Source organism: Bos javanicus, chromosome 3 (assembly GCF_032452875.1).
Source record: "Bos javanicus breed banteng chromosome 3, ARS-OSU_banteng_1.0, whole genome shotgun sequence".
Taxonomy (NCBI): Eukaryota; Metazoa; Chordata; class Mammalia; order Artiodactyla; family Bovidae; genus Bos; species Bos javanicus.
Genome location: NC_083870.1, coordinates 95,949,871 through 95,962,675, shown reverse-complemented (window position 1 = coordinate 95,962,675; position 12,805 = coordinate 95,949,871). Strand labels below are relative to the sequence as shown.

General features: G+C 35.8%; 1 protein-coding gene across 4 annotated transcripts in view; it reads right to left on the bottom strand.

Annotated features, from left to right (window-relative positions):
- The window catches only part of FAF1 (Fas associated factor 1), a 498,425-nt gene that overhangs the window by 124,147 nt on the left and 361,473 nt on the right, over positions 1-12,805 (bottom strand). For all 4 annotated transcript variants that reach the window (XM_061412021.1, XM_061412019.1, XM_061412022.1 and 1 more), the window contains one exon: positions 10,091-10,245. In XM_061412021.1, the coding sequence (XP_061268005.1) occupies positions 10,091-10,245 (155 nt within the window). The remainder of the gene's footprint in view (positions 1-10,090; positions 10,246-12,805) is intronic.

The following is a 12,805-nucleotide window of genomic DNA, read 5'->3' as shown; positions in this document are numbered from 1 at the left end:
CTCCAGGCAAGAATAGTGGAGAGGGTTGCCATTTCCTCTGCCAGGGAATCTTCCCAACCCAGGAATCAAACCCGGGTCTCCCACATTACAGGCAGATTCTTTATGTAGAGACTGTAGTAATATCAGTTAGATATAACATAGGGGAAAATGCCTGCACAGTTGCAAACTGGATGTTAACTAAGAATGTTTCTAACCCCCAACTCTTTAAGATTTGGTGAATTTGGTGTTTATTTGTTCCCTAAGCAAAAGATCCCTGTCTTACACTTCTCTTATACCTCCCACAGGTCTATGCACAGTTTTTGTACAGTTTGTTGATAATAATCCAGCCTGACAAGGTCAAGGGACAAGAAGTATGTAGCAGAAAAGTGCAGGTAGATCTAGAGGATTTATATCTGGTACAACCATTTATGTGACCTTGAGTAAGTTACTGAATCTGAGTCAAAATAGCTTCCTAACGTGTGAAATTGGACTTTACCATTGACCTTACAGAACTATGGTTAAGTGGGGTAATGTATATATAGAGTGAGGATTAAATGAGCTTATATATAGTGGTGTTAGAGAAGACTCTTGAGAGTCCCTTGGACTGCAAAGAGATCAAACCAGTCAATCCTAAAGGAAATCAATCTTAAGTATTCATTGGAAGGACTGATGCTGAAGCCGAAGTGCCAATCCTTTGGCCACCTGATGCGAAGAGCTGACTCATTAGAAAAAACCCTGATGGGGGAAAGATTGAAGGCAGGAGGAGAAGGGGACAACACAGGATGAGACGGTTGGATGGCATCACCAACTCGATGGACATGAATTTGAGCAAGCTTCGGGAGATGGTCCATGGGGTCGCAAAGAGTCAGACATGACCACAGTGACTGAACAACACATACAGCATCTGACACACAGTTGGGGCTTAATTAATGATTGCAATTGCTGTGTGTGTGCGTGTGTTTTAAAGCAGTATTGATAATCTTGATCTTAGCTACTGACTCTCTGTCAGTATTTGAATGACAGTTCTAAGAATAAGGAAGATGCCTTTATTGGTAAAAGAGGTGGAAAATGGCCGTGGTTTCCTTAGCTGCTGCTGCTGCTGCTAAGTCACATCAGTCATGTGCAACCCCACAGACGTCAGCCCAACAGGCTCCTCTGTCCCTGGGATTCTCCAGGCAAGAACACTGGAGTGGGTTGCCATTTCCTTCTCCAATGCATGAAAGTGAAAAGTGAAAGTGAAGTCGCTCAGTTGTGTCCGACTCTTATCGACCCCATGGACCGCAGCCTACCAGGCTCCTCCGTGCATGGGATTCTCTAGGCAAGAGTACTGGAGTGGGTTGCCATTGCCTTCTCCGGCTAGACCCCACTAAGGTCACTCTGATTGGATCACAAGTTGGTAAGGGCAATACGCTACAATCTACTTACAAACTTTATTAACATTCATTTTTAAAGTGAAATCTAGCTTACCTCTCATTTTTCTATTGAAAACTGTGTGTTCACATCATCAGAAGGTCATAGAATTTTAGAGGTAAAAAGTTCAAATAGGGTCAGGTCCCCCACATTTTCACAGAAGAAAAAAAAAAGCTACAAATATTATACCACCTGCCTAATAACCCATATTCTTCATAATCCCAGACTGAGTCTTATTCTTAATTTACCTACATTTTATGATTTACGTATGACTGTCTGCATAAACAGTGAGGAAACAGATGTATTGAAAATCAGTCTTTTAAGAATAACAGCTAACATATTTAAATGTGAATAGGTTTTGCTTTAAGAACTAATAAATAAGAGTTATATAGCTTTCATAATATCCAAATAATAAATTTTTGTTGCTGTGGTTGTTAATTAAGTAACTTATCTGAGAACAGTTCAAAACCTCCAATACCTTATTTGATACTGGGACTGGGAAACATAATTTCTCAGATTGAGACATCAAAGTCATAGTCTCTTTACTGTTCATATAAACTTGCCTCATTCTTTCCTTAGTTGAGATCTGTCGAGAAGTATGTTAAAGAGGACTTTCTTGGTGCTGATCACATACTGAGGAAAGGAAAGATACATGAAAGGTGACAACTTATTAGGAGGATTTTAAAAATTGTTGTGGCTACAGGCTGAATCAGTCAACAACAGATAAATTAACAGATGGCTGTTTAAAAACCCCTATAGTTAACTCTGTATTTGTAAGTATATAAAATTGATACTTTTCTCTATTATGATAATGCAACCAACCAAGTACAAAGATACAAACGTATGCTGAAGTAAAGGATACCAAACCTATTCCCTAAAAAACTACCTAAAAATCTATGAAACAGGAGTTCACCTGATCCCTCAACTCCAGACAAATAGTTATTTCCTCTTTCAATTTTTGGTGGCATGTTTGGCAGATTCAATTACTAAGATTATTGGGCACCAAAACCGCTTTTGACCATCTATGTAGACTGAAAGGCAAATATTGGAAAAGTATCAAAGGAATCAGTTTCCATAGGTGGTTTTACATGACTGACCTAATATGTTTCTTTTATAGTTTCTCTCAGCATTTTACTATCAGCATTTATGAAAGAGAAAAATATGCTACAAATGGCATAGATGACATGATTAGCAAAAATTCTTCAGAAACAACCACTAATATAGAAATTATCAATACTGATGAAGCAATTAAGAAAAATCTCTTGAGATCTTATCAATTTCAGGAAAGAAGAAAAGCAAATGATATGAGGGGGTAAATTACTTTAAAAATATTTTATTTGGGGAATGTCATCGTTTTTGAATTTGTTTCATTAGATAACTCATGTTTAGTAATCTATATATATAAATTGAATCGAGTATCTCTGGTAGTCTGAATTTCCTAAAATACAAAGATAACTAGCCATTGGAAGTGAATATTTGCACAAAACTATACATGGGAGTCACACAAGAGGTATGGATTTGGCAGTACAGCACAAAGGGGTGAAGGCTTGATATGAAGCTCAAACTTTATATATCTTGAGAATGCAACAATTCTTTTAATTCTATGACTCTCAAAATCAAGATCCCTACAATACTCAAAGCACAGAGTTCAGGAGAAAGACCAAGGAAAATGCCAACAGAGTAATAAGAAAAGTCTAGTGCATGAGGAAAATGGGATTTGATAAAAACTTAAGTGAGCTTTTGGACTGCCATGTCAACAGTATCACCCTGCACTGTTCTTTTGTAACAGTCTTCATGCAGACTGTGAAAACAGACAACTGTATCTGAGTTAAACACATATTTCTTGAATAGTGTTAATTGTTAATAGATGAATGTCAAGGAAGTAAAATTGTTTTTACACAAATGCTTGATTCAGATACAATGCATGCACCTCCAGACAGTTATGATTGCAGTACTAGGTAGTAGTGTGGGAAGTATCCAAATCAGAGTTTAAAAAGCTTGTAAAGTGGGAATTTAAAGTTATATCAAAGAACACTTTTAAAAGGATAATTGTCTATTTTAAAAAGAGTAAAAAATGTATTGCAAACAGTTTAGTCATCATCTATATACAGACTGGCTTCTTTTCTATTGAAAGAGACCATCACCTTTTATTCTCTCCCTCTTTTCCTTCCTTTCAGTACTATTAGGAAACTATTTACAAGTGCACCCTTGGACAATGCTGAGCAGTAATTATGACTTGCTGACGAAGAGATATGAACAATTACTGAGCCCATTTTGAAACCCTACACTAATAAAGTCATTAGATGCTGCCCTTGCCATGATCCTTCTAAAAGCTTCTGAAGTTACAAGAACACACAGCATTGTTTGCAGGGACAATTGCTGCTGGCAGAATGCAAACCTTGAGTTAAACCATGCTGCAAATTGATCTTGACATTCTGTTAAGACCGCCACTAAAAATCAAAAGCAGAGGAGAAAAGGAGAAAATGAGTGGGTAGGATGTAATCATGGAACAGGAGGGGTTCCTCCTCACCTTCTCTCCTCCCTCTTCACAAAACAAACCAGGGAGAAAATGACAAACTCTCCTGGTGTTTTGGAACCTTTATTTTAAAGCATTAATTAAGCCTTGACCTGGGATGTTTAGGATGGCAATACATTTCCTTTATAAGGATTTGGAAGGAAAATGTGTCATAAAGGAAATAAAGGAGTTTGGGGAAAATTATATGGAAATCTGGCATGAAGGCACTCTGGAAGTCTTAATACTCTGACCATAACATGTCCATCTGTTTTTATCAGCTACTTTGCAGAATCTATATCTTTTCGTAGGGAAGCAGCTGGAAATTAACACTCCTTGTGTCCCCCAAGGAGACACCACACCTGGGCTATATTTGCTGGATTAAATGGAAGCATAGGGTTAGAGTAACATGGTCAGCTAGCTTCAGCCAGGCATGAACCAGCAAGTAGTTTGGAATTAAGGGTAAGCCACTGTGATATGGCTAATTACTGAGATGGAAAGAGCAGGCAGACAACCTACTGATAATAAGAGATTTAAGCCAATTAACTCTTGCCAAAGATTAAGTAATGTGGAAAACTATTACTTGAATATCAAGGCTAACAAGTACCTGTCAGCACAGCAGTGTAAGTCTACAGTGACCTATTATACTGCACCCAAGGGCATTAAGTTCAAAAGCTAACATTGATAGGCAATAGGATTGTCTGTGAACACTGGTACTAACTGTGTAATGCTACATATGTTACACGTAACCTGTGTAACCCAGGCTCTGTCAGTAATTCCTAGGGTTCTATCTGCAGCTATTCTGAACGCCACTTAGAAATAGTGTGCAATGCCTAATTTAACACTTCGTGGCATGTACACTGATGTGACAAACATTTTCATCTCAGGAACTTACATATAAGCAGCTTGTTCTTCAGCACTCATACATTGCTGATGACCCAGTTTGCACTATCCTGGTCAAATTCAATGTTTAAATTTTCCAGAATGAGATAATCTAAAGCAATATCTATACTGGATGTACGAAGACATTAGCCACATGGGCCTATTCAGAACAAGTGATATCCATTAACTTACTTATTACTGGTTAATATGGGTGGTTTATTGTGCCACACGTATTACGTGGCTTTCCCTGATGAAACAACTTTGGTCAAGAACCTGTAGTTCAACACCAAGGGCACTCACGTGTCAATATTCCCACTACCCAGTCCCAAATAGCTCTAATAGAGCTTTTTATATAGTTCTATGTATATTTAATTATGATGGTGCCCAGATGGACCTTTGTCTAGCCTCTTGACATACTGTACCATGAGGCAAGTCCACCATTCTTACATATCCAATGGGCATATTTAATCAATGCCACCACCAAAGCAGAAGGTTCAGAGTACCATCCCAAATGGCCCAATTTGAGAGACCAATTGCTTTAGAGGTATCACAGAGACTTGGTGAGTCTGGGGGAGAAACTTTGGAACCAATGGATAAACTCATCTTGGTTAGAATTCAATCCTCTTTCCAGATGGCCAGCAGGTGCCAGGGGCACTCGAGCTGAGGCCACAACAGCCTGGGGTACTAATGTTAGCAGATGATGAGGTATTCCTTCCAGCTATTTTTAGTTCATTCTCCAAGGAGAAGACTTTTGAAGGCTTTTGCTTTATTATTCCTGTTAACGGCTGTTGGGGAAAATCATACAATTAGAGGGATATGGTAGCATCTGCGATGGTATTTCCACTATCCAAGCTCATCTCTCTTATTCATTATGTTTCAAAAATCCTATTAGAGATTATTGGTTTAATCTATCAATAAAACACATATTTTAAAAGGTACTTTAATGCATTGACATTACAGACATAGCTCCCTTGGGAAGCTGACAACCTAACAGGGAGATAGATAATAAACATTCCATATAATGAATGCCATCAGTACAAGTTAGTACAGTGATACTATGGCAGTATACAGAATGTGCATTTTTACCGAATCTGAGGCAAGGGAAGAATGGGAGTAGACGCAAGGCTTCCTAGAAGTGATATGTGTTCTGAATTTCAAGAAATTATTCTCTCATAGACCATCCACTCACTATATTATGCTAAAAATATTTTTGTTGTTTATGTTTATTAGTTAAATCTACCATGGTTTTATACATGTTACAAGTCCAAAGGGTTCCTGATCTCTGCTCCACTGTCTGCCTATAAGCAGATGCCAATACCAGCATGAATTATTGACAAAACAACTTCTTGAGATCTGTCTATCCTGATTGGTTGGCCTTAATGTTCAATTTGGTTCAGACCACACTGGATTACATTAGCTGGCCAACTCCTATTTTTTCTCTCCTCCATAATTCAGATAGCTAATTATGAAGTTTAAAGTACCAATATCCTTTTGTAAGAATAGCAACTCAGTAAAGTAAGAATGCTGCTAATATTAAAAAATCTCTGAAGAGAAAGAGTGAAAACCTATTATCACCTTCTGTGTGCCATCTCTTTCAAGTCCTTCCCTTGCTCACTCAGGTAGAGTGACTCAGTATGAATTTCATCTATACTCCCAAGGCACCCTGTATATATTTCATATTACATATTAGCTCTTATGTCAGTCTTACCTACTAGACTACGAGTGTTTTAAGCATTAGCACTGTATCTTTTCCAACTTTTCATCCCCAGTGCATAGCACTGAGCCTGGTTCATATTAAACATTCAGTAAATGTTTGAAAAGTGAAAGTGTTATCACTCAGTCTTGTTAGACTCTTTGTGACCCCCTGGACTGTAGCGTATAGCCATTTCCTTCTCCAGGGAATCTTTCTGACTCAGGATTGAACCTGGGTCTCCTGCACTGCTGGCAGATCCTTTAAAACATCTGAGCCACAAGGGAAGCAATAAATGTTTAATAAATGAATAAACACGGAGCAATATATACCTTTCTTAAGATATTTTAGCCACTTCCATTGAATTACAAGATCTCTTTGTTTACTATTATCTATTTGGTTTTAGCTTTTTCTTTACAGTTATATCCTACTGTTTTTATCAGGATCATTGTTTTACTGGGTATTTGGGAAATTATATCCTCTAGCACCTTTCAAGACTAACAAGGGCTTTCTGCCTACTGCTTTAAGAAAAAATGGCTCTGAAATGCAACTATACCTGGCAGCCAGTAACACTATATAGAATTTTCTAAGAAAGAAACTTCCATTTAGATATACAATACTGAAATTATAAGCAACATTCTTAAGTGGAATTAAATGAATACATTCAATTTGTCAAATTCTTATTGAGTTTCTTCCCCAGAATTTTGTAAAGTGCTTTGTTTAATGAGACAAATAAAATAAGTCCTTCCAGAAGATCATGATTTAGTGAGGGAGAAAAGAGGCAAGTAATCACTACTGTTAAAGTCTGATGTTTTAGTTAATATTTGGACTGTTCCACGATCAATCTAGAAGTTATTCTAATTCATTATACAGATATAGATTGGTTAACTTAAGTATTCAGCTTAGAAAGTTAATAGAATCATTTTGGAAGGGGGAAATCCAAACCATCTATATCTTCAGTGGTGTATACCTGTGACATTCTATAGAAATCTGTTTCTTATTTATTCTAGTTTGTTAATGAAATCAGGCATTCTGGATTGTTAGCAAAACCAGGATATCTAACTTATAATATCAATTCACATTCATATTCTTGTAACTTAACCATTCACTTAGTTCAATATCCTTCACTTAAAACAGAAGAGATTCACAGTAAATTATGGAGGACTAATGTTTCTGTAGGTTTAATCCCTGTATTTCTTAAGCAAAAATAAAATAGTTTGGCAAGTCCTTTCCTGTCTTGGGCATCAATGTCCCCAGCCATCATATCAGAGGACAGTCTCATAAAACCACTAAGGAAGCATCCAGACTAAACAGCTTATAGACATCACAGATATGGAAACTCAAACCATCACAGAGACGGAAACTAAAACTTTTACTTAGATGAATCTATGGTAAATGGTAAGAAAATTGTGGCTAAAGCCAAACTCTTTTGGAGGGTAAAACATCAGCCTAAGTAATTCTCTTATAATTTTGTATATCAAAAGGAAATCTACTTTTACTCTTTTGGAGTAAAAGTATGGAAGTATGGAATGGAAGAACATTCCATTTCAGCAAATTTTCATCTTGTGTTTGTAGAATGTGAATTTTACCATAGGCCTTAACTGTAAAAATGAGCAGCCGTACACAAACAGTAGCAACATAATTTTACTTATTACTTTATAGAGATAAATGTAATACCTTAAAATAGTATTTAATTTGTAATATGGATAGAATTTGACTTTGAGTAAGGATGCCAAATATTTTAAATCCCAGAAATTATGTTTTCTCCACATTGCCTTTTTTCTTGTTCCTATGTTTATTAAATTCCTAGATGTTTCTATTTACTGTTTAATATCATTTCTTTTTATTTTCATAACAGTAACTTAATAATGAGATGCCACATAAATGTAAATTGAAATATCCTATCATACCTCATAGTTGGTCTTGCAACTCCTTGAGAAAGAGCTCTAAAGCCTTAAACAAGGCCTTTATTTTGTGTTTCAAAAAAGTGTCATAAGGAGTTAATAGGACACAGCTGTACTGGCTCTTTCTAATAAGCAGCTTCTGTCGCTTTGGTCACCACAGGTGTCTCTGTAACCTGCAAACTCTTATTACTAGTGTATCAAAGTTGTGCTACTTAACAGACTTCTTTAGTAAAACATAACAAAGCAATTACATGGCTGTTGATTGCCAGTCATAAAAAAAACCCTCAAACACTGCTTTTCAAAAGAAACTACACTGCAATTTTTTGTCATTGTAAAATAAAAGGAACTAAGGAATTAAATGGAGGATAGAACAAAATAACAGCAGGTAGCCTGCTGAACTTAGCCACTACAGATGGTTTAGAAATAGTGTTTCCTTCTCCATCAAGTTGTGGATAAAAGGAAAGGAGGAGATTCCTTACTGCCAGTGAATGGCAAAAGATTTAGCCAAGTCTCCAGTCTATGTATTTTGCCTCATGAAAGACCTTCGATGCTGCATTTTTATCTGTTTTTGGCACTGCTTTTCATCACCTTTAACTGAGTGTGAATAATAACCTGATTTAATTTAAACAAATACAGGTGCTAAAGGTTCTTTATTTATGTATAACAGGGAATATTTCCAAGGCAGAACGAAGTCATCCTATGAAAATTCCTAACCATTTACTTAAAGAAATGAAGTATTAGATGAAGAAATTGCTTCAACATTCTTTTGCTTCACTTTTAAGAATCATCTTTCTTTTCAGATTCATATTACATAAAACAAAGTCTGAATGGTGAGCAAAAATTCAGTGAGCCATAAAATAATAAAAAGACAAATCAGATGATTTCCAATTGTTCTACAGTCATTTAAATCATGTAACTACAATAGGATTGCCTTGAAATGAATTAATTTAATTTCCATGTTCATAAACCAGGAGGCTGTGATTATGATTGTGTTAACACCACCCAAAGTTGCATCACAGGATGTTGTGGCCACATGTGTAATTAAACACGATGAAATATATTTCAGATGGTAAACTCAAATAGGCAAAATATGAAGAATTATTCATTACTTATAGATATTATGATTAACAAACAAAGTAAATTTATCCTGACAGCTAGGAAAGGGAATTTTTTTTTCCTACTGAGAATATGGATGTATTGCTGGCTGTGTGCAAAAGAATGTGTGCAATAAAGCGATTACATCAATTAGCATATGCTAGAGTTAAGCTATTACCAACTCCACTGGACTGGTCCAGAATGTCCTGCCTTCATCACTGGAATTATTAAGAAAGTAAACTGACTAGTAGGATTATACATTAGATTTTCCTTGTATTTCCTGAATATTACTCGAAACAGATTTTTAACGTTCAACAACATATTAGAACATTAGAAAATATAGTACAAAGAAACATGTTTTATTATTGAAAAAAGACAAGAACAATGTATTTTGGTTTTGGTTTTTGGGTTATTCCTGAATTTAAGAAATCTTTTATTAGTTAAAGTATTTTTTCACAATTGTAAATAACTGCATATATTAACTACAACAGTTTTTATCTAATTAAATGTAATAACAGAAAAGCTGAGGATGAAAATGTTTATGATGATAAATCAAATACAATGATGACTTAAAAAAAAATAAAAGCCCAACTTATAACTTATGAACAACAGTATTACCTTGCTCTGTTGGCATCCTTTGTCAGATCCCAAGCCCAGGTTATAAAATTTTGACTCAGATAAGAGACAATAGATTCAGCACAAAGCATTTGTGAGCAGAACACGTTGGTTAATACACTTTCATCATGGTGGAGGTAGATAGCAAGAAGCTTTCTCTGAAAAGAGGAGAAAAGATTGATGAATTAAAATATCCACTAATGTAACCTTTTTTGAATTTTGAAAGGCACAATCAGTCAATACAAACAACAAAGATAAAAATTAAATGTTATTCCCTAAGAGTATCTGACACCTGGAGCTCCTAAAGCATCTACTAATATGAATACATTTTGCTTCGGATGATTATACTCTGTCTTACAGACTGCTGTCACAGATTCCTGTTAAAATGTGCAAGCCTATCTCAAGCATGAATCAAAATAGGATTGCATTTTCTTTAAAGGAAATGTAATTACAATTCTTCATATTTAGTACATACTTTATAAGTAAAGGAAAAATTAATTCTGAGCTATTCAACAATACAGAGAAAAAAATACCGATTAAGATTGAATGCGAAAATCTCCTCTTACATATTTTTTATGTTTTTAACCTGAACACTAAAGAGTCTCTTCTACTTGAAAGAAAAAAGTCTGAAATAACTTTTGTTTTTAGCTCCACAGGTAATTTCAAAGTCCTTAATGTTTTCCCATGTCAAAGTCCTTACTTCAGAACATGTGACTGATATCTACTTGCTATTTGAAAGGATGATAGAAAAATGTTTACTTCACATGAGTTCTTTCTAGTTTATATTTCAGAAAATATCCAATGTAGTTTCTCATATAGAAAATTATTCTTTCTTTTTTGCCTGATAAAACTTGCTTTCAGGAAATGACATTTGCTCTTTTAAATGTACCCCTCTGTCATAGCTAGATAATCAATAAAATAACTGAAACTAAAAACTGATATTGAGCAATATAATTTGCAAATGTCAGCTTTAACCACAACAATGGTTGTTAAAGAACCTAAATTGTCCTTAACTAATTTTCTGGTGCTACCCTATAGAAGAGCTGAGTTTAAGAACAGCCAGTTACCAGGAAATGGAAAGGTAAAATATTATGATAAATACACAAACTAATCTGTGAAAGTCTGGTGAAGGACAATTTCAAGGAAGCTTAGAGTCCTTCCCCTCATATTGAAAAAGAATGTGATGATGAAAAAAAAACCTGCTGTGTAGTAAGATGAACAAAAGAAGGGTTTTTATTATAACTCAGGGTTTTTGTTTATTTAACCCATTCACAGAAGAAGGGTTCATGCTGATGAACATCTGATGCTTGGAATTATGTTGATAGACAATCCTAATAATAATAATAATCATTATTTTCTTCAAAGGAAAATTTTGTACTAGATGAGGGTAGCCAGAAGTAGATGCTTCCAAAATGAGTGTTAGTTACACACCCATTATCTACTTTAATCCCTAGAATAAACCTGTAAAATAGTATTCTTAACTTTATTAACCTATGAGGAAACTGAGCTTTAGAAACCTGACTTATCCTAAATTTCACAACTAATAAGTAAGTATTTTATCTGGGATTGGAATCCAGACTAACTGACTCCAAGCCTAGTGTTCTTTCTTTGATACTGCAGAAGTAGCAAAGAACCCAACTACACTACACTCCAGGCTTAGAGAGCTTGTAGAGTATTAAGGCACCAGATGCTCACACATCAGTACTTTTGGAGCCTCAGAGACAGCATGTAATGTGAATAAGGGCAGAACTCCTGAGTATAAGTAGCTCCAACAGTAGCTGCTTCCAGGTGTCAATTTATTCATTCAACAAGTATTTGTTAAAATATTCTTTGTCTCAGGCTCAGCAGGAAGCAGTAGTGATGAAACATCGAACAAGAAAGGTTTAGGGTTTTTTCATCTATGTTGACACCTGCATATAATAGTAGCTGGTATCTAGGAAGTCTGTAATCAGATACATTGTGGGAGAGAGATTTATCTGGAAGATTCCTACTCAATCTTTAAGGCTCAAAGTAAATGCCTCTATGAAGCCTTCCCTGATTCTCCAAGGCAGTGTTATGTGCTTCCTTTTTGGGCCTCTATCTCTTCTGTTATAATTGTTAACCAGTTTCCCCTCTAAACAAAGTCTCTCAAGGGTAAGGACAGGATCTCTTTTGGTCTTCTTTGCACCCCTAAGTTAGCACAGGTCTCAGCATATTTGAGGAAAGAAACAGGAATGCTGGTATGTATCAACGACAGCCCTCTGGCAAAAAAGACACCAAATGGTAGCCAAATCACTCTTAGTAAACGCATCTAGAAGTCTCCTGCTTTAGGGGTGGGAATGTGAACCCTGCAGCACTAACAAGTCCTCTTCCTAGAAGCTCTCTAGCCCAACAGACAGAGAGATGTCAACCTCTAATTCTGCTTGACTGTATCTCAGCAACTACATTTAAAGAGACACTGGGAACAAGAGAGCCGTCCATTTTTGAATCAGCATATTTTTAACCAAACAATAGCAATGGCTATATCTTTAAAATGCTTATTTCTCTCAAGAACACTGCAATGGAACATTTAGACTTTGGGAAAGAGATTAGCAATTTACATTGCTATATCACTGATTTAATTTGAATGCTCTTCCAAAACAAACACACATATACTGAAGAGGCTACTAAGAAACCCAACATGGAGAGTTCCCTATAAGTGCAGCCGACCATGTTGACTGAAACTAAACTTGGAAATCC